The following is a 25,730-nucleotide window of genomic DNA, read 5'->3' as shown; positions in this document are numbered from 1 at the left end:
AGTCTCGCTGCTGACTCTTTGTCGGAGTAGAGTTTTTCGAGCATCTATTCACTCAACTCAGTTCCATCAGAGGCCGTCGACGGTGAAGGCCGTTCGGTTGGGGACGCGTTTTCGCCCGAAACGTTGGATAATAAAAGTAGTTGAACAACGAACGAGACAGAGGGATAATATTATAATCATTTTAAATCAAATGTTTAAGCCTAGGCGGCCGTTACTTTACAGTTATTAAGTCATCGTTTAGTTTAAAATAGTCCTAATTTTAAAATCAACAATAACAAATAAAAAGTTTTAATTATATACAAATTTTAATTTATAAATCGCGAAGCGACGTCGTAAGAAGTCGCGTAATCTCGTGCTTATTTCGTAATAAGTTTCTTTCAACGAAAATTATTACTTCACACAATGAAAGACTTTTCTAAAACTGCTCAAGAAGGGATTATAACGGGAGTGAAGTTAGGCATTGTTCGTTTAGGACGTGCGGCGGGCAAGGTAAGTGTTTAAAAGTCCCTTACATTATTTCCGTAATTTTTAGATCTTTGTTTTTAAGTACTGTTTTTTCAAATCTTGCTCAACTTGTTGCTAGTAGTGTCTCATCCAATCCTGGCCCGGCTATTGGGGGTGACTAACTGGGGGGATGGGTGATACGCGCCTCAGTACGCTGCGGGTTATTCCATGAACTTGAGGCCTATTTATTTTTTGTAAGAGGATGATTTGATTTTTCGGGGTCAGATTTTTTTTAAGTGTTGTATCCGCACTTAAAATTTCACGTAAATTAGTTTTATTGAATTGATAGTTGTATTTGCTCTCGGTCTGGAGGGTTTTTAATGGTTTTAGGTGCAAAATTTAAATTCCTCAGCTGTAGTACGGGTTTTTGTTTTTGAGAAGGAGGTGTTTGTTTTTAACCAGGAAAGTTATGGCATAGTGGTTATTTTGATCATAGACTAATAATAATTCATAGATGGGGAAAACTTGTTTTTCTGATATGGTATTGAGGAATATTTTCAATTTGTTTTTATTTAATTATCATTGGTTTCTAAAGGGACTGGCAACCCTGTTGGGGTGTTGTGAAGTACTTATGTCTATGACCTCGCGCTTAGAATGTTCATGGTTGTACACGGCACTTGAGATTGCGAGTATATTGCGCGAAATGTGCCTATCGCATCTTTTTTGTCTGACGTTTCGATCTATAGCAAGTTATAGGTGAAAACCGTGACTGTAGTTGGTTTCTAGTGTTGCCAGCTTGCCTTCTTGAAGCGCACAAAGCATCATCAATCGATAGCTTATGTTTAAAGCCTATTAATAACGCGGAACACCCTCACTTTGTGGCGGTGACGTGAGCGAGAGCTTACAGTGCTTGCCAGTCTCTTGGTCGCTCATAGGTCTGTCGGAACTGCCGCTAGGGGAGGGGAAATATAGGGGTCTATATGATTTTCCGGTCTACGAGTGCCAGGGGTGTATAAATGCTCATTGATAGTTTTTAGCAAAGACTAACCGGTTTGAAATCAATACTCGCTTTATCACAACTCTATTCCTTCTTTAGCGCTAAGCGGGATTTCTTTCGCCGGAATTTTGTAGCAGACGACAGTTATTGGGTTAACATACTTTTACGATCCTTTAGCATAGTATAAAGCTATTTAACCGTGTCGCTATCGCTTATCTTATTGAATTTTCTTAGAAAGTTGGCGATAATCGTTAACTTACTTTTAAGCTTAACTAAAAACCCTGGCTTATTTGAAGCAGACGTCGTTTAATTTAACAAATATGCCAATAAGTTTGTCATCATCGTCTCCTTATATTTTATCTTACCTCCCATTGGTCTCATGGGACGCAATGCTTTACTGCCAACTTTGCAAAATTCCAATGCATCTAGTGTTGGTTGCCGATGTCAGTGCATTGCATGACTACCATCGGAAGGATTTATGAGGAGATATTTATGTCCTACTCGTCCACTATGTAGTATCATAATTTTATAAGATATGTTGCATAAGTATGACACTACGTATGCTTCGTAATGCCAGAGAGTGACTTACAGCTCGAGCTAGTTCGAGAACGACTGCACTCGGTAAATTTTGCAGTCCATCTTCTTATTTAGTCCGTATTAAGCCTTTGACAGCGCCTCACCAGGCGTCGCTTTACCTCGAATCTATGACCTACTTCACTCACTTCATGACAAGCTCCAGTTTGTAACCAGTGACAAACTTATTTGAACATATCTTATAAACTTATGGAACATATCCTCTCCAATAATTGTTACTTCCTTGACGTCACCATGGAGACTGACGTGTTTGTGACGTTAGTCATTCCCAGTACCTTTCCTATAGTTAAATATGATAAGATTAACTTCGTCGTAACTATTAGGTTTAAGTTTATTATCGTTTGACAACACGGTTAAAACCAGCTAGACGACACGATACGACGGAAAACGCCATTTGTCACCCAAAAACAATGTCTTTTTCTGTTCATCTGACATATTTACGCATCGAGTGATGTAGTTGTTTTTAATATCGCTTTTTATTATTATTTTTTTTATCGTTAACTTTGTTCCCGTTTTTTACTGTACATCCCCCCCCCCCCTTTGCTACTTTTGTGTTGTTGGGTAATATGGGCCAATTGCATTTTCCTCCTTCATAGACTATACCAAAAAGCGATATCTAGTTTATTAGGGAGAAGGTATAAGATGCCTAAGTATTCGCGCGCCATAGTCGCAGTCCCCCTTTCAAAATACAAGGGGGGACGTAAAAGGAGGCCGGGCTATTTCGCCTCTCCTCAGTCGGAAAATACGTAATTTTCGTCATTCGCGTGAGCTTTCAAGAACCAATGAAACGCTGGTTGTAATTTAGAGGCGGGGATTAACCTCGGACCTACGTTTGGACTGGAGATAAAGCTAGAAATGTGTTCTTTTCCCTAGTAAACTTGATATCGCTTCTTGGTCTGTACTAAGCCTTTGACAGCGCCTCACCAGGCGGCGCTTTACGAAATTATACTACGTTTCTCCTACGTCGCTTCATGACAATCTCCAGTTTGTAACCAGTGACAAACTTATGGAACGTATCTTATGAACTTGACGTGAGTTTTCCAGAACCAATGAGATGCTGGTTGTAATTTAGAGGCGGGGATTAACTCCGGACACGTCTACGTTTGGATAGAAATGTGGCCTTCTTCCTAGTAAACTAGATATCGCTTCTTGGTCTGTACTAAACCTTTGACAGCGCCTCACCAGGCGTCGCTTTACGAGATTCTATGACCTACGTCGCTTCATGACAATCTCCAGTTTGTAACGAGTGACAAACTTATGGAACATATCTTATGAACTTGACGTTAGTTTTCAAGAACCAATGAGATGCTGGTTGTAATTTAGAGGCGGGGATTGACTCCGGACGTACGTTTGGACTGGAGATAAAGCTGCATGGAAATGTGGCGAATTTATTCCTTCTCCCTAGTAAACTAGATATCACTTCTTGACTATAGCAAATCCAACGGAGTACGTTACGTTTCCTACTAGTTTCCTCATAGGCAATAGCGTGGCAATAGGGGCCAAAGTTAAAACGGAAGCTACTAGCTGCATGGGAAGGCTGAACCAAATCAATAATAAAATCGAATCATATATATATATAGGGAAAGATATATATACATTGGCTCTCTCGGTGCTGCTTGCCTTAAATTAGTACTATCGATTTTGACACTTCAGAATCTCTTGTGGGCTACAAGTGTAAGGTGTGTGTTTAATAGAAAATATCTATCCAGGCTGCAAAGTTGAGGGGCACTTGGGATCTTGGGGACTATTTTCTTAGTATGTACGAGAATTCATTCGTCTTACTAAGAATATGGAGATAAATATTTAAACCCTTCCTCGAGTATTAAATGTGCTCAAGACCGGGTTCTATCATAAGTTTATAGGATATGTGTCCATAAGTATGACACTACCTATACTGAGAGTTAGTTCGAGAACGACAATCGAGAATTGAATGGCTACACTCGGTTTTGCAATCACCTACGTCACTTCATGACAAGCTCCAGTTTGTAACTAGTGACAAACTTATGGATCAATGCTTATGAACTTATGGTTCTATTGGCGATTATGAGTCGATAATGTTCAATTACATTTTGTCCAAGGGTCATTTACAGGTCATGATTAGAGTAAACTCCTTAATTAAATTTGAATCATGGTTTTTCAGTTTCTTGCTTAACTTTAGGGAGTATTCCGTAAAACACTCCAATTATAACTTGTGAAAGGGCAAAAGGTCATAGACTCAAAATCGTCCTGTACTTATCACCCTTTTTAAAACACCCTATATTTACTATTAATTTTCGATTAATTTTAATATTAAAATACCAGAGTGATCGATTAACTATTTGTCAGTGTTAAAACAAAAATTAGCAGACGAACTTTCGCCTCAAAGTATGCTAGGAATAGGCATTCTCAGTAACGCGAATGAATTCTTGGTATAAATATGTTTAGACTAGGAGTATTGATACCTTTACACCCGGAGGCCAGACTACTTGGTAGACAGAAGTGCAGCACCAAATAGCCTCGCCTCCCTGTGTAAATGGTATCAACCCTCCTAGTCAGAAAAATATATATTGAACAAGCAGTTTTGTATTGAATCCAATATTTGTTTTAGTTCAACCTAGGGTTTATCATCATGAGCCAATAAGTTTTCTTGTGTGTGTTGGAGCCCCTTTTTATCCAATAAGAGATTGCTTTAGCACTTTGACCAAAGACTGATTGTTTCCCGTGTTATAAAGATAAGTGATTAACAACAAACACTTTAGGGTGGCAATAAGTTGGGTAGTAAATTTGTTCTCCCTCTTATGACATCATCATCCGTTAATAATTCATTCCCCTATCTATCTTCCTTGTGTACAAGAAATGTCCTATTTAAACTGAATCTAAATTCAATCGGTTAGGCTTATACTATATGTTGTAACTTCTAGAAAACAGGGTAACTGTTAGGGGATGTGTTTCTTTTGGCTATTTTCGCTTGACTTGTATAATAATGTAGAGGCTGAGATGGTGTGTAGGGGGGAAGGAGGGTAAGAGTGAGATCTTGTAGCTTTCCTCTTCTGAGTTTTGCTCCTTCTAGCGCCCCAGCCAGTGTGTTCAGTGCTCTCGTGAACGCTGGATCTCTAAAAGGACCGGAAAACGCCCGCCTTCCTCTGTACAAATCGAGTCCTCTCTTGCATAGCTTAGGGGGAAGGAATGGGGGCTGTGTATTTGGGAACACTTAAGGCCATTCGGTCTTTTGCGATTCTTCGTAAACCTATTGAAATATTTTTAAAGGGAATGCAAATAGAGCTACCTCAGTTGTGACGTCAGTGTCTAGGTGAAACGTCAGGGACCTAGGTTTGGCAGTGGGCGGCCATGTTTGGTACCGCTTTGGTTCTATGGGCAAATAGCATGGGTGACGTCACACCAAGGCTTCTGAGATAGTTCTATTTACAATTTCATATAATTTTTACCACAAAAAAGACCTTCAAGTCTCTACTTTCAAAATATCAAGTTTTTAATATAATTGAACCAAAGTTTCTATTTTTAAAATCCATTGAAAAATCACGGAATCTCAGTTTCAATATTTCAATAATTTTGTCTTGTCGAGCTTGTTCGCCCGTTTGATGACATCACTATAACGTGAGGGGGGGAAAAAAGCGCGGGAATCCTATACGCCGCGTCTCGAGCTTCTCGCCAGTCTAAACTCTGGGTCTGATAGTGGAGAGAATGGCACCATCTCACGTGAAAAATATATCTGTGACGTCAGCCTACGGGAAACGTTTTAGCCTTTCATAAAAAGTGGATTTCAAATAATTTCATATGAAGCATTTTCAAATGCATTTTGCCAAATAACCAGAAATCGGAGAATTAAAAGCTTGATATTTTTGAATTCACAGAAATTAATTCTATATTTTGTTATGTAAATCAGAGGTTTTTCAAACGAAGCTTCTCGTTCCCTTTAAACTGCCCTTTTATTATTTTTTACTTTTGCGCTCTTTAGAGCAGCGAAAGTATTGTTCTGACCTCTGTTGGCTGGACGGCTGGCTGGATTTGGTGTAACCGCATAATAAGTTTCGTCATAAATAAACTTTTGAATTTCAAATTTCCCGCGAATTTTCGACTCGAAATTCACCCGTAGTTCACCTCACACCTCATAGGTGGCATAACGTATTTAATTTCAATTGAAATTATTTTTCTGTCGGCGCCGGGCCTCGAACCCGCAATGTCCTGATCCATACGAGACGCCAGTGAAGTCGCCCGACCGCGCGCTCTACCACGAAGCCACGCTTGGTTGTATTACAGAGCGAGTTAAATTATACTGAAGAGAAGAAAGAGAGAGTTAGGATATGGACCCCCCCCCCACCTCCCCGACGCCCGCACTTACTGCGTGGGTTTAGCGGGAGACGAGAGAGAGAGAACTGTGCAACTGTCTGGCTTTAGATATGGACCCCCCACCTCCCCGACGCCCGCCACTGGATGCTGTCGCATATATATTGTATCGCGCTAGAGGAGGAGAGACAGTTGCTTGCAATTTTTTTTTTGCAATTTATAATTATTATATATCTTTTTAATCCTAGGCAAGATTAGATTTCTACTTGGGAACTTAAACATTACAATTAATATTATCATATTAATCAAAAAAGAAATTAAGGTTCTCCCCGACAGAAGGCGCGCTAAGCAGAGAGAGTTTTCTAATTTCACCAATGATATCGTTTTTTAAGACTCGTCTGCTTAAAAGTTAGGCAGGTTGATTTACTAATAAAATTAAATGTATTAACAAAATGAAACTCGAGTCAGCGTTTTAAAACTATAACTAGTTTGGGACGGAGGTACCATTGCTCACTATTTGTTTGGCAAGTTTAAAATTAAATGATCACTTAACGGAACTGACATAAAATAATAGGTAGATTTTTGCAGAATTAAATTGCAGATTCTTTGCAAAATTAACTAATCATTTTGGCAGTTTCCGCTCTCGCTGGGTTCATCTACTAATAACAGTTACGTAAGTGATAATTATAAAAATAAAATCAACAATCTCATAAAATCAACAACTCAAAATATAAAATGAAATTTATGATCAAAATGAATCTAATTTCAATCAACGACAAACGGAATCAACGTGTTCATCTCTCCATCCACGGAAATATGAAATTTCTACATGAAACATGAAAGTGCTATCAACCTAACAATTTTTAGAAATGTAATTTTAATCAGTGAAACATACTCATTTAAAGTTAACAAATTATAAGTCGCTAATTTGATTATTATATTTAAAAAAAATTATATTATTTAAGTAATAAATTTAACGATGGTGTTGATAGTACCAATAGAGTATTCAAGGATTGATTACGTTAATATCAACATATCAAACAAAAAGTATTTAATTATAATTTGGAATTTCAATTTAAATTTATACAGTTTTTTAAATGCCCATTGAGATTCAGAGTCTGTCACTGAATGTTGAAGATCTCCAGTCTCTGCCAAGTGATTTAAATTTTCAGACCCTCTCTGTGGGAAAGGGGGAATTAAATTAACGAGACTTACAAACTGACATCATCCTTAAATTAAATAAGGATTATAAATTAAAATTTAAATCAAGGTATTGAAGGTTTAATTAACGTTACTTTGAAAGTATCAAATTAAAAATTTACAACTTAAGCTCATCAATAAAAAGAACATTAAGATAAATATTAATAGGCATAAACAATCATCAATAAAAAGAACATTAAGATAATTATTAAAAGGCATGGACAATTTACAACTTAAGCTCATTAATAAAAAGAACATTAAGATAATTATTAATAGGCCTTTCCTATTATGGGGGTAGTAAAACTGTACCAGTCCAGAAAGAACATACAATTTTGTTTAAGAATGGACTAGCAAAATTTCACTATTTTGTCTTCCTTAAACTTTGTATTCTGGCAGCTCTGTTGCCAAGAATTTTTTGTTTGTTTGGCAACCTAGGCCATCGTCATCAAAGCAATGTTTTTTCCTAACCTCAGGCTCATACGCCGAAGTGTGTACCTTATTCGAATGTTAGGAAAGGATTTTAAAATATCCATGCGGTGGGATAACTAGTTAAATATCAGCAACAGTTGAAAAACCTTCGCCTAACTAACAAGGTCTGCTACAGTATAAGGTACAATTCGTTCAGTAATATAAATCGGTTACATAATAATAAAAATATAAATTTAAATAAGATTTGCAAACGCTTCAGAAACTCCCGTTACTCGGACCCCGAGTCCCCCGCAGTGTTGGGCAAATCGCGAATGACGTTGTACTACCAAGCGGGGGGAAATTCGGCGAATGATCGAAAAATTCGCGAATTTGCCCACCACTGGTCCCCCGTCTCCCCGATACACTAAAGACCGAGGCTTAAACCTCGTAGCTCGCGGCCATCTTTATTGTTTACATCATGGGCTCGTCACTACAGGGTAGGAAATAAGACAGGTTTACAAGTCCCAAACCAGTTTATTAATTCACCGCCTCCTATATTACATATAGGAGGCGGTGATTAATTGCTCGGACCAGTTTATTTATTCCAAAAGTTGGGGTCAGTGGTATCAGGGAGCACTTTATTAATTAGGGTTTTTGGAAAAAATAGACGGTGGGACCAGTTTATAAATTCGGGGTTCCATTTTAGAATTTTTCTAGCTCAACACATTTTCTACCAATTCTACTCCTAGGTAGTTAGTACTCCTTGGCTACAACTTCCCTACAAAAGTTTTGTATTCTATTGACTATTGATCTTGTCTAGCGTCTATACTCTAGAATGAGTCTCTTGTAGTCGACAGTCTAGACCATAGCCAGTACTAGTTGTCAGTAGTCGTATTTCTCAGTAGTGCATGGTCACATTACAAGATTTTGATCTGGCTTACTGATAGCGAGAGAAGATATTGCCGCTGAATTTATGGAAAATGCAATAAGGAATAAGGCTAGTTCAGAAAAGGATTAAGAACTTCAAATATCATTAGACATGTTGATTGATATTTAGTGGCAACTAGTTGAAAAATTGTGATAAGAAATAAAAGTTAACTGTTATGGATTGTTATATGCTACTTTTTCCTACAGTAAAAAATTCAAATTCAATTACAATTTTCAGCTTCTTTACTTTTGTGTCTTTACGTGCTTTTTATTCTCACCATTTTAGAAATTTAATTTATAGTGGGACCGGTAAAATAATAATTAATGCGAGGGTCACTGGTCCCAAGGACCACCACCACATCCGCGACACCAATTCGCCGCAACCCACTCCGAAACAGACGAGCGCCTGAAAGGCTCAACCTATGAGACAGCAGCTAAACCAAGTTTTCACCATAATAACAATAACCTCATGAAGGACAGTATAAATAATGAGTTTAAACAAACGTTTCACCATAATAACAATAACCTCATAAAGGACAGTATAAATAATGACTTTAAACAAACTTTTCACCACAATAACAATAACCTCATAAAGGACAGTATAAAATAGTGACTTAAACAAAGTTAAATCTGAATTACAATCTACCTCATTTAGCTCAACCAAACTGTTACAAATGCATAGCGCAATATTACAAGTTGCCAATGATCTTCGAATTTTATTGTTAAACCCTCACATTATCTTAAGACTCATACAGTCACTGGGTTTTAATCTCACGGGAGAGTATTGCTATATTCGTAATTCCCGCCTATTCCAAACACAACCTAGATGGCGCCCCATCCTCAGATATGATTGATTGTAACCCCCATTTTCTAAGCATGAGATATACGTCGTTTACCAGGCAAATTAAAGGTGGGCTGCCATTGCGTCTTAGTAGTTTTTGATACCGCCATCTAGCGTCGAAGTAAAGCGTAAAATTCGGTATTTTTGTCTCTTTAAACGTCGGTGTTTAAAGCCATCTAGCGTTCAAAAGCAGGAAGTTCAAAACCACCGTCTGAAATCCTTTGGCTCGGTGAATCCGATGATTTGAACATATTTTTTAATTCTCATTGGTAATTAGTAAGTTTTGAAAAATAAAAATGGCAAGCTGGGGTAGAACATGTTCCGTTCTTGGCTGTAAAAGTAGTGATAGGGATTTAAGGGAGTGGAGATCGTGGGTTTGCAAACTTCATTCGGGACCTGACAAAGGGTTAACTCTGTGTCATAAAGATTGTTGTTGTCCGCGGCCATTTTTAAAATACGGAATAAAATCAAAGTACAGAATTCGCTCACTAGATGGCGATTACCAAAAACTACTCACATTTTAAAATGGGAGGTAACCTCGTACATCGCGTATAGGAGAGAACACTCCTCACTTCTTTATCCGCACTCAAGCGGCATCCTTGCCACCCAATGTAACGAATGACCATAATCATATGGTAGAATAAATCTTGGATATTGATTAGTATATCTAGCCTAATTAATCCACCAAGACTTGAACACTACAGTTAATTACTTATTTAATTAAACTGTAAACCAAATTCTTACTAGATTGGTTTTATTCATAATCGGAATGCTATTTTATAAACAATGGAAAAAAACCTGAAAATTATAAATTTGTCGGGGTCAATGAATATAGTAATACTAATTCTAGTCACTAGAGGGCGCGCAAAAGTGTAATCTGGCCGGGGCCATCTTGTTTTACTAAGCAAACGTGCCATAGAGAAAAACCTATCCCGGCGTTTACCAGTCCCTTAGAGATCCAGCGTTGATGGTGGTGCTCTTGCACGGCGCTCTGTGTTTTGCCATTTCCTCCGCCCTTATTTTAGCCGGCGCTACTATCGTTTTGGATTGTCGGGGACATACATACTCTCGATTGCGAGCTTATCCATTGATTTTTACCGACACCCCACTGCATTGCCACATACACACACACACCGGGACCCGTTTGGTTAAAAGGGCTCAAAATTCTAGCCCACAGCCAGCCAGCCACATACTCACTACTGTTGTAGCTTCAGAAGTTGATCAACTCGACGCTATCTTTCTCGCTCTCGTGATAAGGTATCTTAACCTTTGAAACTTACGTTGCGTTCGGTTCATCACGTCAACCAACCTTTGCTCCTCCTAAGACTTACAAACTGTTTATTTTTTGGAAAGGTCAGATTACGTTTTTGTTTCCCGAGATGTAGCCTATAGGCATAGTTGTTGGTAATTTTTCATGAAAGACCTCTGCGGTTGCTTGACCTGACTCCTAATGGCCGATTGCACCTATCCTAACTCTTGATTAAAATCTGTATCGTCATCATCCAGTCATTATTTTGCTTTAGTATTGACTAGTGGTGGTAGATAGGGGTGTAGACAAGGGGATGACACGGAGCTAAGAGATAGAAGGGTATGACGTTTGCATACGTAGTACTGCCATCACTCTATAGTCTGCTACCACGAACTTTCTCGTGACGTCACACCTTTCTGTCTCTTACCTCGGTTTAGGCGACCATATTGGAAGTCGTCAGCTCAGGCCATACCATACAATTTAGACTTCCAATATTGACGTCACCTCCCTTTAGCCTCTTCCTCTATCAGTACCACTCTAAAGTGCCACTTTCTTATTGGTTTTGAAAAATCTGTTTGCCCCTTTTAAGGTACTACTAATTTAACCATTCTATAAGAACCTGTTCAGTATTTATACTATCAGGGATGCATACATCTAACAGGAATAATTGTACCCCCAAATATCTCCCATGTTATTTTCCATGCGGGTATTGTGGGCTGGGCTTGAGAATGAGTAATAATTCTGACGTCTTTCTAACTGGGATTTCATTGGTTGGTCAGATTCAAATTTCAATTACGCGCAACGAAATAAAATATTCGCTCTGCTTCCCGCAAAATCCACCCTGAAACGTTGAGAAAATGGCTGACTACACAATGATTCCTAGTAGCTGTATGCATTCTTGATATTATTATTGAAATTAGCCTTCCGAGGTAAATGTTATTAATTTTACGAGACTGTTTAAAGGGGATGACAGGCTTAAGAAATGTTTTTCTCTGCTCTTCTTACGTGGGTTCAATAAAACTTCATACTCGTAAACGTTGACATAGCTCCTCCCTAAATACACTCTAGCGGAATTGATTTGATTCATGCTTTCCCGCCCCTTTAGTTTACGCTGGAAAACATAGAAGTGACATAGTGGTATTACGATTAATTCCGGATATCGCTTCTATTTTTTTTTTTATGTCAGCGGCAGATTTTGAACTTCTAGTTTTAGTTTACTTCTGGACCTATATTACTCTCCTGGCCAAGACTTGACAACGAAACGTTTTAGCTCTAATGTCGCGTATAAAAAACACATTTTCGGGACCCAGTGAAAGCTGCCTTCTACTTTTATTATTACCAAGAACCCATATAATACCCGAGAACACATGAATAGGCACCGTAAGTCTCCATGCGGTGATGCTTGGGGGAAGCGAGAATAGACTGCCATTTCGATGTAACTAAAAGGGAAAGACAAGGGGGTAAAACTTTGCCTTCCATCTCTCGCTTTTTGGCGCCTGCGCTCTGTAGTCTTTTGCATCATGAGAGTGCATGCGCAGAGTCGGATACCCCCCTTGTATGCCCCGATACTCAGGGTTGTCTACCCCCTTTTTTGCATCGTAAAGATCTATAGAGAGCTTTCAGGTGGGATAGTAGTACGTCACACCCTCCCAAGTCTTAATTACCGCTGTTCTCTTGGCCATATTGGGGGTGGTCTCAGCTTCATTCCTGCTTTAAACCCACCAATATGGCAGCGTAAATTATGTCACGAGACTCGGCTCCTCCTCCAACTGAAATCTCTCTATAGTGGGGAGAAAAACGAGAGATCTCGTCGCACCAAATTTCATCTTTGAACGTTCTCAGATCGTATATGGGTTCTTGTTATTAATGTTATTTTATTCGTTTAATAAAGGCGAAAACGTGTAGGAATGTAAGCTTATATCGTTAATCTAGACCCTTAGTGGTGAGTAACACTGCATAAAGTTATTGTTGCAGAGGTAGCTTCCAAATTTAGTTTACAGCTATATTATTATAAGTTCAAATGGATTAAGTTAAGGCAACAATTATAATTTAATTAGATTTTCCGCATTTTCGGATATTATTTTTGAATCGTAGTTTGCACTTTTATTCCTAACTTAAGTCACAAATACAAAGTTTCTCTCTTAAATTGGGGGTCTTTGACTCCTGGACTTCGATTTTAGTCCAGATGTCAGAAGTTCATATCTTCTCTAGTTTGACGTAAATTTATTTTTGTGACGTATAGGCTATACCATGAAGTAGAGATTGCTTCTAAAACGTTTAAACTGATGCTATGTTGGTTATTGAATTTACTATAGACGTTCCAAACGTGACCAAACATGGTTTTTGGGCTATTGATGTAAGGTTTTATCAAAAGTTTATAGATAAAAACCAAAAGTATACTAGCGACCCATTTTACCTCTCGAAATAGTTTCGACTCTCCCCCATTTGCGCATGACTACCTTCATGAGTGAATGGACTCAATATATTAGCAGAAGCTATAGCTGTAGTACCAAGAATGAACGTTTTAATCTCCACCATGCAGTACGATTTTCTATAAACCTTTGACCCCCTAAAAACCTATTCTCCGATGGATTGATTTGTTGGTTCGTGTAGAGGTTGAGAGGAGGGTTGTTTGCTTCTCATGACGTCTGCAGTCAAAAGCTAGGAATTGTGATTTAAGTATATTTTTGGTTTTTATCAATGATATATTTGTTTTTGAATAGACCACTTCGATATAACCAGAAGTGGTATGATACTAGAAGTATTGAGCTAACCAAATTCTTCACTCGGCATAAGTGAAAAGACTTGATAAAACACAAACGGTTGGCCCTCTAGTGGCGGTTTCAGAATTTTCCCTCCAAAACGTGAGACGCTCGCGGTGGTAGACGGCCGAACTAGATTCAAGGAGCCGCGCCGGTGTTCGGCCGCTTTAGGTTGAGGGGAAGGGGGTAGGAAATGTTTTTGGAACTCTACAAATTTTTTTCTCAGCAGTGTAGGCGCGATGGAAGCGGCATAAATTCCTCAAATTTGTTCACTAGTGCCAGGATCTATTACCAATGCTAGAGCCCTTCACTTCTAGTCTCATACCACTTCTGATATAACTAAAGAGGGTGGTAAAACTTTGCCTTCCATCCTGCTTTTTGCGCCTGCGCTGTAGGCTGGGGATCACGAGAATTATCAGTCAGAGACTGCGCGGGATGAACTTCCTTGCATGTCCCAATACTGAGTGTTGCCTACCCCTTTTTTACATCGAAAGGGTTTAATGGGTGAATTTGAACTAATTCTCCATGAGGTCGTTCAAAATCAATGAAAGAAATAATTATTTTGAAGTCCTTTTACTGAATGTTTTTGAAAATACGTGAAGTATTTTATTATGAAAATCAAGTAGAAACCACTTTCCAATAGAGAACTTTCAGATGGGATAGTAGTACGTCACACCCTCCCAAGTCTTACCGCCGCTGTTCTGGTAGCCATATTGGGTGGTCTCCAAAATCAAGTAGAAACAGCTTTCCAATAGAGAGCTTTCAGATGGGATAGTGTAGTACGTCACACCCTCCCAAGTCTTACCGCCACTGTTCTGGTAGCCATATTGGGTGGTCTCAGCTTCATTCCTGCAGTTTAAACCCACCAACCAATATGGCAGCGTAAATTATGTCACGAGACTCGGCTCCTCCTCCTCCAACTGAAAGATCTCTATAGGGAAGTTGTTAATAACCTCGGTTCGGTTATCGGTTATTTAAAACCAACTCCTGAACGCTCCGGTGGTATCTTCTGTGTGACACCGCATCCGCAACTAACTCGTTTCTCGTTACTTTACGAACCTCTGATAATACAGCAAACGCTGTTAACTCAAAGTGGGGAGTTTAGGTCAAATAAGCTTTGACGTTATCATAGATCCGACGCTACAAGTTCGCGTATGCGTATCTTGGTCCAGGGAGTTAGCTATAGCTAGGCTTCTAGCTATGGTGTCTGCTTAACCTCCCTCATATTAACCCCTCTATTGATTAAACCCAGGGACTTGTGCGGGAAAACCAGTGTCAGAGTCTCCCCATGCAGTTTTCAAGCTACCTACCACCACTAGCATCATCCTGGGCTCCGAGCATGCAGCTAGCTTTTCAATCAATAATGATCTCCTAAATTTGTCCTCTTTGTCTGTCTTGAGTTATTTTAGCTCATCTAAGTGGATATTTTTATACATGGGGAATGTTTTTTTCGTTTTCTCGCTTTTTTTCTTTCTTTCTTTCTTTGGGATTACATTACTCGCGATACCCAGCGAATTCTATAAATAATTCTTTCTCGAATCTTAGCAAATAACGAAGTTTTCGTATAGATGTATTTACTACCGTACCTATGCCTAGAAAATTGGGAGTGTGTTGTGTTGGTTCCCTGGTTTTATCAGAGAAACGCAAAAAAAAAAAATATAAATGCGATTTAACTGATCCGTGACGCGTATTATTTTTCTTTTCCTCTTCAAAAAATAAATTTAGTAATGGGTGAAAAATACGATGGAATCTCTCTCTCTTAAAATTCCAACCCCAAGACAAACGTATACACACGCTTTCGCGACATTTTATATAATTTATCTTTTATTCTACCTCTAAATTTTCCCACCCTGCCTTTACTTAAAGGACATGTCTCGTGAAAATATTTCACCAAAGTTTTTGGGTGAGGGCTATTAGCAGAAGGGGATAACGGAAGAAGGGTGACACTTTGTATTCTCTTAATACTTTAGTTGTGTAACATGATTCTTCCCATGGCTCATGCGCCTTTTTCTTTGCTCTCCCGCTCATCAAACTTCAGATGGGCATCGCAATGTGGGGTGAATTCTATAACTGTTTGGTGTTTACAAGAAGTGATATCTAGTTTATTAGGGAGGAGGTATAAGATGTCTAAGTATTCGCGCGCCATAGTCCCAGTCCCCTTTCAAAATACAAAGGAGGCCGGGTTATTTCGCCTCTCCTCAGTTGGAAAATATGACTGTAATTTTCGTCATTCGCGTCGCGCTGACGTGAGTTTTCAAGAACCAATGAGATGCTGGTTGTAATTTAGAGGCGGGGATTAACTCCGGACCTACGTTTGGCCTGGAGATAAAGCTGGAAATGTGGCGAATTTATAACTTCTCCCTAATAAACTAGATATCACTTCTTAGTATTTACTAAATCCCCAGCAATCAACCCACAAACCTTCATTGTCTTGACGTGGGACAAAAAGTATTACACAAGCGCATGCGCCTTGGCAAATAGTTAAGCGCTAATAGAGTAATAATGAGGGAACTATTTATCGTGTATGTGCACGATTCGGTTTAGTAACCTTGCTATAATAAATGTTAAGGGATGTTGGGAAGAATCAGGTTACAATTACCGTCCCGCTTTGTGCATGGTACACTTCTCTTGAAGAGAAGTATTCAATTTGATGTTATCGCAATTTTCGTGAGACTTGTCCTTTAATTTACACAACAGTGGCGTTTGAACTTTATTATATCAAAAAAGTCAAACCTTCGGGGTACAACGCACTAAATAATATTGGGTACTTGTCCTTTAAATCTACTTGTTTTAACAACAACGTCACTTGGGTGTAAAACCAAGGCTTGAAGGACCCATCCGTGTTTTTGCGACTAATGCAAACTTAAATAAATCGCCCTGTAAACTGTTGAACTCGTCTTTTAAACGTCCAAAAGTTTACCCAGTCCGTTCATCATTTTGACTCAGTTAATGAAGTTAAGCTAGGGGAAGTACGCTTCGAAGCTAAATAGGCAATAGAATTGGGTTTATTACCCCTTCTTACATGAATGGTTCGGAAGCTGTAGATGTACCGTCGTATATTTTGAATGGTTTAAATCTCACGGTTTTGGTTCAAGTATTAAAAATAATAAGACCCCCACGGACCGTACAGTGCCAGCCAGCCAGGCTTGGACGAGCAAATTAACTGTGTTATTTTTTTTCTTTTTAAGGAAGGTTTCTTTATAAAAATCGATAGAAACCAACCTGCCCCTATTTTCTTATTCTTTAGTCTGAAAAGTTAAGTTAATTAATTCAATTTTATTTTTATTGTTCCAGTTGAAATACACCTTACTCGACGAAAGTGATATTAATCTCGTCCAAGAATATGCCTTTGAGGTAAATATTTACGTTTATATTTTAATATTTGCATAAATAGACACATTCAAATGCTACATACAGAGAAGCCCGCGCATTCTTTTGTGGTAACATAAGTTTATAAGATATGTTCCATAATTATGATACTTCGTATTGCTAGAGGCTTACAGCTCGAGCTAGTTTGAGAACGACAAGCCAGAATTGATTGTCTACACTCGGTTAATTTTGCAGTCCATCTAATCATATTTAGTCACTCTGTACTAAACCTTTCACTGCGCCTCACCAGGCGTCGCTTTACCTCGAATCTATGACCTACGTCACTTCATGACAAGCTCCAGTTTGTAACAAGTTACATACTTATGGAACATATCTTATGAACTTATGGTGGTAATATTGTTAGAAATGCCAAGAGGAAACTAGCTCTAGATGGAGCCACTGACGAGAATGAATCAAATAGATTGCCATGCCATTTCGATGTAACTAAGAGAGGAAGGCACAGGGGTGAAACTTTGCCCTTCCATCTCGCTTTTTGGCGCCTGCGCTGTAGTGTTTTTGTATCGTGAGATTGCCCAGAGACGGATTTCTGACCCCCTTTAATGTAACGAAAAGGTCTGTAGATATTGGCACTAAAGGGGCTAGAAAAATTTCCTTCCCCCTGTTTAAATTTTAAACGCGCTTCAGTGTTGCCAGAGCATCTCCTGTAGGTTTGGGACTGAATCGAACAGAATTCTACAAGATTTTCAGTCTGTTTTTAGATAGCGGTTGAGTTGCACCGCTCACAAATGACTGGCAATACTTTCTGCACACAATCTATAAGTTCTGTTCATTTAGTAAACACAAAGCTTTATCTAGAATTGATTTTTGACTGACGTGGTAATACGCGTGTTTCGCTGTATGTAATTTACGAATTAGTCTATAGGGGAAACAAGAAAAAAACACGCCTTGCCATATTGTGACCATAATAGGTAGGCTAAAAGTGTTAAAATTAAATTTCATAAGTTTATTATCGTAAGTGTACAATGCAACAATGACAGTGAACGTATTACTAGATCGGGCTGTAACTATAAAATTTGTATTCTGGTGAAATAGGCACAGACTACAGCTTTGCATTCTGGGAATAACTTAACTTAAACTGGAAGGGGGCGTAGAAACGATTATACTTTGTGAAAGAGGGGTAGAATAGTGTAGATGTTACCCCGATACTGTTCGAAGACTTACAGTTATAAACTTACGGTTTTAGTGTTGTCAATATATTGATTTTCAGCTGTTTCCTCGAATTTAGTTCAGAACTATAGTTATAATGAGAAGAAATCTATTTGATCTAGACCGTAAATTATGCTAATTTAATAGGCAAATTCATTGAAATAATAAAAAATAAAATCTATATTTAAGCTTCTTGCCAATAAAGGGGAAATCCGTAATCTGAAGTACAAGTACTTTATTAAGAAAAGCCCAGCTATCTATATCTATGATTTATCTGTTAGTAACGCCCTGCCCTCAATTAGTTTTGAAAAATGATGGAATTGGATTTGAAAATTAATTCTTATTTGTTCTTTGCTACATTTTTGTGTATTTTTATCTTAAAAATCATAAAGGTTTGTTGGAAAGTTATCAAAATATTTTACATTTCAAATTCCGCCTCGAAATTTTCAAAAATCGCTTGTAAGGTTGCAAAATATGATGCGCACTTTTTACATTTTTTTAAATCGCTTGTTTGAAATTGCGTCCGATTCATTTAAAGGGATAGTAGCATTATTTTCGACATCCGTAAGGTTTGGTAGTTTTAAATGAAACTGAAAATTGAGTCTAATAAGTTAGTTTTGGTATTTATTATCGAAAATTGGGAAATAAATTAGGCAATTTGAAAAGGTGATAACGTCATAACTGGGTCGTGTTCTGTTGGAAAAGATATGTAGCTAGCAACTGGCGTTTGTTCGATCTTGGACTAATAAGAGATGCTATAAGTTTTATAATCTATTCGATATAAAATGTTTCAATCCAAAATTTTGTGATAAACTTTGCTACTATCTCTTTAAACTAAAGTTGGACCCAAAATATGGTTACAGAATACAAATTATGACTCCAGATTTATTACGAAACATGACGTTTTAGGCCTAGGTGCTTTTCAATTTAAGCAACACTGTTTATCTTTCAGTTTAATCTATTTTCATTTAACTATTCTTGTTTTGAAGCGTGACGTATTTCAGGGCAATGTTTCAAAATTGAAAATGTCATTGGTATTATTTTTCCCATATTTCTTTTGTTTCTTACGCGGTTAAAGATGCGAGTTTATGGCACGAAAAGGACCCACTAAACTACCCCTATAAAATCGGTTAAGGTTTTTAGTGATGCCATAGCCTATAACATCTGTCTCGTTTCCCGCTTCAACAAAAGAAGTATCAGCAGCGAACGGGCCGCGGAGACAGATGGTAAACGGCTAAAACGGGGCCACCTGCACTGAGAAACTTCCAATGCCTCTCTCTCTCTCTCTCTAACTTCTGCCTCATTCAAAATCACACTAAACTAGGCCTAACAGAAGCCAGTCGTTTCTTAGGAGTTTAGCAACATACATAGTCTATACGCTTGGTAGAGTTTGGGAAACGGCAAACCTGTACGTGTACGTGATACAATGTCACAAATTAACAGTGAATGCCCAAGGAATCGAGGTATTTTCGCCAATGTGTCGAAAGTTCGAAACCTTGGAAAATTTCATGCAATAAGGTTTTTTTTAACTTAACCTCTCTATTGGTGCCCTCATGCAATATAAAGGGGTTGTAATTATCATAGAAAACCACATTTTTGCCAGAGATTTAGCCCAAGGTCAATCTAAAGATAGTTTATGTGGGTGTTTGTGCCTTTGAGGACGGAGAATAAGTTATGCGCTGTCTCAATGTCCAAGAGAAAAATCATATATTTAACATTTAAGTGCCCCTTGGAAATGGTAATAATTTAATCAGTATAATAAACATATTAGACTTGTTCCATGTCCGGTCCACGTTTCATAAATTTTGGTTTACCGTGACGTATAGTAACATAAATTTGAGGTAATGTTAGTTTTCACATTATCACCGAATTGTGTGTGTTGTTTATTTTGTATCAGATTCAACATAGTCAACTTAGTTAATTTATATAATGGTCACATATGGATCAGAGTTAGAGAGTAGAGGTGTCGTTATTCCTCTACCTCTGCGGGATGTAAATCATGCAAGCATCATATCCCATCTCATCATGTCTTATCTACAGATAAGGATTATCCCATACTGTGACAAAGAATGTAGGGGTTTGATCTAGTTCTTGTAACTTTATTGTCTATCTCTAGGCATCCTTAAATTGATGAAACATTTTACGTTCTAAACAATTTCCTTGAAATATTTAAGCAGACATGAATCATACAATCATAACCAAATTTAATCCATCGAATTGTCGAAGAAAATTAACTGGAATTCAATTATTTAATTAGTTATTCGCAAATTTATGTTGGTTTCTTAGAACATGCTTATCGCCTCCCGCCGAAAAGTGCACGGGGAGGGGGGGAGGCTTATAGATAAATGGCGGGATTTTCGAACTACGATTGGCGAATATCTTTGTTTTCATATAGTTTTTTTCTTTAAGATTATTTATAGGCTTATAGCTTTCATATTAATTATTAATAAATTAATTTTGCTTAATTTTATTCGATTCAGGCCCGAATACAAGTTGATAAAGATGGAAATGGAGTCCAGATATTTGCTTTTGCTTATGATATTAGGAAAGGTCGACTGTCTGGACAGTTTTTGCAAGACTTATTGTGGTTTGTAATTTTTGAACAGTGTTTACTTTATTTACACGTATTTCCTGTATTTTGATTAAAACATAGAAATTTTAAACTATTTTTCAGGGAAAAACATCAGGGGGGAATTGCGCCTGGTTTCAAAGTAGTGCATAAAAATGGTCTGACGATGGACAATCGTTTAGAGAATCTCACTCTGATGCCAAAGGCAACTAAACACCTAACGAAGGTAGAGCAAGCTTCCTCAAAACAGCGTGAACAGATGCTTTATTGGGCAGCAATTCAACAATTACCTTCTGATCCTGAAGTGGATGACGTGAGTTTTGATTGAATACTGATTAATAATTTAATATTAATTAATTTAAAATTATTTTACAATTTTGACTTTATACTATTTTGGTTTTTTAAGGCGATATTAACAAATTCTGTGGCCAAATTTCTTGGTGATCATTGTGGCGATGACGGGGAGGAAGGTAATAAGAGTGAGAAAATATTTTTAATAACTTTCAGACTTAATTGCCAGTAAACCCTGCATAATTGCTTGTCGTAAATGAAAATAATACTTAATATTACAAGTAAATTATGTTAATTTAAGTTGGGTACTATATCATTAGCTTTTAACAAAGTAATTATAATGATGCAAATGGATAGAAAAATTTAATATTTGAATTTGGGTTTTCTATCTAATATAATAAACACGTATGCGCATGCGCCTTGGATAGTCAAGGGCTAATAGGCTAATAGAGTAATGAGAGGGAACTATTTATCGCGTATGTGATTCGGTTTAGTAACCTTGCTCCAAATGTTAATTCTGATGTACCCGCTTTGCGAAATTGAGGTACACTTCTCTCGATAATATGCAACCAGGGATAGATTTAGTTTTAGAAGTAGGAATGGAGAACGGTTAGTATTTATTTCAGTCCGACTCATAGCCCAGTATAGAGCCCCTCCCTCCAACACGTAATGTAACGAAAATTTTAAATTATCTTATTGGCTCACTTAAACTACGTTTTGATGACGTTACTGACGGGGACGGCGCAAAATACGTAATTCCTTTTTACCTCTGTCGCTATGACTATGACCCGCCTCTTCTTTCATACCCCCCCCTCCGTCCCGGGAAGGGGGTCCAGGACTTTGACGCGCGCCCAGATTACTCATATCTGTTCTCCATTCCTACTTCTAAAATTAAATCTATCCCTGATGCAACTGATTTTACTGCAACAATTTTAGAATTTACGATAAATTTTTATTTAAAAATATTAATGATAATTAAGAGTTATTGTTTCCAGATCCAACGTCTTTTTACGAATGCCACTATCCACCGTGTTCCAATATGGAACAAGAACCTCGCGAGTTTAGCATTTGCGGTCGTTGCCAAGCCGCTAGGTATTGTGGCACACCTTGTCAACAACGAGATTGGCCATCTCATAAAAGATTTTGCCGCGAAAATCCTCAAATCCCAATCCCTCCTTTGTACGTACTACGAGAAATTCCTCCCGAACGTTAATTAGCGCAACAGATATAAAGATATATATATAAGGAAAAATACTAACAAGACTTTAACAATATTTCTTTCCATATTATTGCGTAATGTTCATAAGAGATAAAACCGTTATAATACCTAGTCAATTACGGAACGGATGAACTATAAGCCAAAAAATATAAGGGGGAACATTTTAACAAAATAAATTTGGCCATTTAACCTAACCAAAAATCTTAAAAAAACTATTGGGGTTTTCTTTTTTATTTTCTGATCGCAACCACGTAAAAATCACACACAATCCTAACTAATATTATTTTTAAACACTTTTATATATACCACTATATTTTTAACATAGTTACTAACCCAAAAAAAAAAACAATATTTCAAAACGGCGCGTAATTAAAAACTAAAAAGCAAACCCCAAGTTTAAATCAGTATTTTTTTTTGGTAACTTCATAATCCCTTTAATTTTGAGAAAAGTTAGTAGTAATTTAATAAACTTTTATGAGGAAATGTCCAAGGTAATTAATTTTGATTAGATTAAATGAACAGCAAATTAATTAAATTGTCCCACAATTCATTCCGTCAAACTTAAGTTTTAGACAATAGCAACTGTCCCTTCTGAAATTCACTCTTCAAAAATACGCAATAAACATAATGGCTTACCAATAGAGCTATTTCAGAGGGGGTAATGGCTACGTCACCAATGCTATTTGCCCATAGAGAAACCCTCACAAAATGGCCGCCCTCTACACTCAAAGGCAGGCCCAATTTTCGTAGCAGACGAAATTTTTCCCCCACTGAAATAGCTCTATAGAAATATTATACAATATAATCTGTCCTTTATTAATTATATTTTAAAAATTTAGTTTATTAATTGCATTAATTAATTAATTAATTAATTAACTTGGACGGTTCCATTTAAATTTTAACTAAAAAAAAAAACAAAAAAAAAACAAACCTGATGTATAAATCGTCTCGTTAACATTCCTTACGGTGAGGTTTATTTTATACCTAAAAAAAAAATCTTTGCAGTTCATTATTTTAATTAAGTTAACCCGTTTAGGAATTATTTTTAACTCAATTAAATTTTTTTTAAAGTTAACCAACCAGTTTTTTTGGATAAGCAAAAATTTATATTTTAATTACAAATATTAGTTTTTTTTTTGTTTTGTGGGCTGCAACGAGTAAATTAACAATTGTACAGTAGATTCAAGGGATTAATTTAGAAATTAATTAATATTAAATGAAATAAAAACTGCTGGTGCAATATAGGGAACTAATATTTTAATTTCTTAATCTGATAATAATTAATAATTAAATTAATGTTTAATCGTTTAATTAAGAAGAATTGGGACTAAATATGATACTATAGAAACAAGTCAATCCTAAAATATAAAATAAATCAGTATTTGTACCAAGTTATTGTAAGAAAAAGAAGTACAAGAGATAAAAATCGCAAAAATAAGGGAAAATTTATTTCGTAAACCACAAATGTTTCTACTGTACAAAAAAATTACATTTACAAAAATAAAACCAAAACTGTTTACACATTTTTGTCAATTAATGTGCCTTTTGGTTTGGATTTTTTCGCTTCATTTTCAAGTAACGCAGTCTGGATGGAAAAGTAGGAAAAATGTTTAATTATTTAATTTTAAACTTTTAGTATTTATTTGGGGTATTTGAGGTTTGTTAACATGTCCTTACATGTTCTAATAATTTTCTTTTGTTCATTCCTTTACGTTCAAGTTGTTTTTCAATGATTCTGGCATTATTTGCGTATGAATCAGCAACTTCTCTCTGCATATTAAAAGAGAGAAACAAAGATTAATTATGTTTGGAACTTAAAATAACCTTTGACCTTTAGATCTTACCGCCTCAATTTCTTCCTCTTCCTCATCAATTGTAGATACAGTAACTGAGCTGAATTTTCCCATATTTTTCGTATGTTTAGTTACCATAATCTGCATGAATAAAAAATTAAATTTTATTTCCAAAAATTATTTAATTTATGCAAATTTAAATAACTATTTCATTTATGCAAATTTAATTAATTATTTAATTTATGCAAATTTAATTAATTTATGCAAATTTAATTAATTTATGCAAATTTAATTAATTATTTAATTTATGCAAATTTAATTAATTATTTAATTTATGCAGCATAAATGAATTAAAATTTATTTAATTAATTTATGCTGCATAATTTAAATAATTAATTAATTAATTTATGCTGCATAATTTAAATAATTAATTAATTTATGCTGCATAATTTAAATAATTAATTAATTAATTTTTGCTGCATAAATTAAATAATTAATTAATTACCTTTTTAGGTTCAATAACTGGAACTTGGGTGAATATGTTTGTTTTAACCAAACCATCTCCTGATTTACAAAGTGCTCCATTTACAATGAACATTACATTACTTTTGGGATCATGTTGATAAAATAGTAATAGTCCACATCTACCAAAAACCATTTAATTAGGGTTTGAATATTTAATTATGATTTATTGACATAATGAATTAAGTTAATGCTACATACTTTTTACACTTTTTTCTATATTGACGTTCAATACCTTCTTCCCTGTGAACGAATAATGGGGTAATTCAAAACAATTATTTCGCAAAATTAATTTAATTTAGTGAAATATAAACAGTAATTTACCGTTTTAAATGTATAGTTTCATCAGAATCACACGTGATTTTGTGTGCGTGTTTGGCTCCATCAATTACTCTAGCACTATCTCTGGGTCTTAAAGGTAATTTATCGACAGAGCAATCTGTAATTTAATTAGAGTTAAATTGTTTAATTTAATTATTAATATGGTTACTAAACAACTTACCTAAAATAAGGGACATTTGTCCACACAGGCAATAATATACATTTAGAGGTTTATCTTCGTTATATTCTTCTTGATCTTTTGTATCTGAGCATACTATACTTCTCGAAACCACTTTAGGCATTTTTAACTTTGATTATTTAATTAATTTGGATAATAATTAGTGAATACTCGTTAAATTTGTTAAGCCTAACTCCACAAAATCGAGGAAATTGATGAAGCAGACGAACTTAATTACGTAGATGCTGAACATAAGTAAATTTATTGTTGTTTTATAGGTTACCGTTATTTAGTTCCACTAGAGTGGCCTTTGCCTATTGGGGTACAGGCTGGGAAATAAGGATAATTTTTAAACTGGTCCTTGGGACCAGTGACCCTTCTAGTCCCCGAAATAATTAACTGGTCTCCGGACTGGTCCCAGCCTTTGTTCTCCTATAGATTTGCAATTAATAAACTGGTCCCGAGGACCAGTAACCCCCACTTTTTGAATTAAAAAACTAGTCCAAACAATTAATAAACTGGTTTTGGACCAGAGGAAGTGTGCTATTTCCCAGCCTGTTGGGGTACGTCGGACGCTTTTGAAAACATCGGGACT

General features: G+C 36.5%; 2 protein-coding genes, 3 long non-coding RNA genes and 1 other non-coding gene across 7 annotated transcripts; 3 read left to right on the top strand and 3 right to left on the bottom strand.

Moving 5' to 3' along the window:
• The first annotated feature begins 17 nt into the window (after positions 1 to 17).
• LOC149690222 (zinc finger MYND domain-containing protein 19-like) lies at positions 18 to 23,844 on the top strand. 2 transcript variants are annotated; one of them, XM_089869725.1, is made up of 6 exons: positions 18 to 489; positions 17,001 to 17,060; positions 20,723 to 20,829; positions 20,917 to 21,124; positions 21,218 to 21,281; positions 22,098 to 23,844. In XM_089869725.1, exons 1-6 carry the CDS (start codon positions 403 to 405, stop codon positions 22,313 to 22,315), a joined length of 744 nt encoding a protein of 247 aa, XP_089725851.1. In that variant the 5' UTR covers positions 18 to 402; the 3' UTR covers positions 22,316 to 23,844. The 2 variants fall into 2 exon arrangements, with proteins under 2 accessions (XP_089725851.1, XP_089725850.1); XM_089869724.1 differs by having other exon boundaries at positions 19 to 489; positions 21,218 to 21,290.
• LOC149690226 (uncharacterized) lies at positions 6,182 to 7,380 on the top strand. The gene is made up of 2 exons (XR_016383670.1): positions 6,182 to 6,843; positions 6,908 to 7,380. It is a non-coding gene; the product is annotated as an uncharacterized LOC149690226 (long non-coding RNA).
• LOC149690225 (uncharacterized) lies at positions 7,348 to 8,233 on the bottom strand. Its single transcript, XR_016383671.1, has 2 exons — positions 7,988 to 8,233; positions 7,348 to 7,498 (listed from the first exon to the last, which is right to left on the bottom strand). It is a non-coding gene; the product is annotated as an uncharacterized LOC149690225 (long non-coding RNA).
• LOC149690224 (uncharacterized) lies at positions 8,435 to 10,359 on the top strand. Its single transcript, XR_016383672.1, has 2 exons — positions 8,435 to 9,060; positions 9,141 to 10,359. It is a non-coding gene; the product is annotated as an uncharacterized LOC149690224 (long non-coding RNA).
• Positions 20,186 to 20,306, bottom strand: LOC149690223 (U8 small nucleolar RNA). The gene has a single exon (XR_016383962.1). It is a non-coding gene; the product is annotated as a U8 small nucleolar RNA (small nucleolar RNA).
• On the bottom strand, positions 23,742 to 25,363 carry LOC149690221 (STING ER exit protein). The gene is made up of 7 exons (XM_089869726.1): positions 25,139 to 25,363; positions 24,961 to 25,075; positions 24,838 to 24,879; positions 24,620 to 24,758; positions 24,166 to 24,255; positions 23,999 to 24,091; positions 23,742 to 23,906 (listed from the first exon to the last, which is right to left on the bottom strand). The coding sequence occupies exons 1-7, from the start codon at positions 25,257 to 25,259 to the stop codon at positions 23,838 to 23,840; spliced, it is 669 nt and encodes a 222-aa protein (XP_089725852.1). The 5' UTR covers positions 25,260 to 25,363; the 3' UTR covers positions 23,742 to 23,837.
• Between the last annotated feature and the right edge of the window lie 367 nt (positions 25,364 to 25,730).

This window comes from Phalangium opilio, unplaced genomic scaffold (assembly GCF_054372755.1).
Source record: "Phalangium opilio isolate 3A_F unplaced genomic scaffold, DU_Popi_V2 ptg000031l_1, whole genome shotgun sequence".
Lineage (NCBI taxonomy): Eukaryota > Metazoa > Arthropoda > Arachnida > Opiliones > Phalangiidae > Phalangium > Phalangium opilio.
This window is presented reverse-complemented; position numbering and strand designations above follow the sequence as displayed.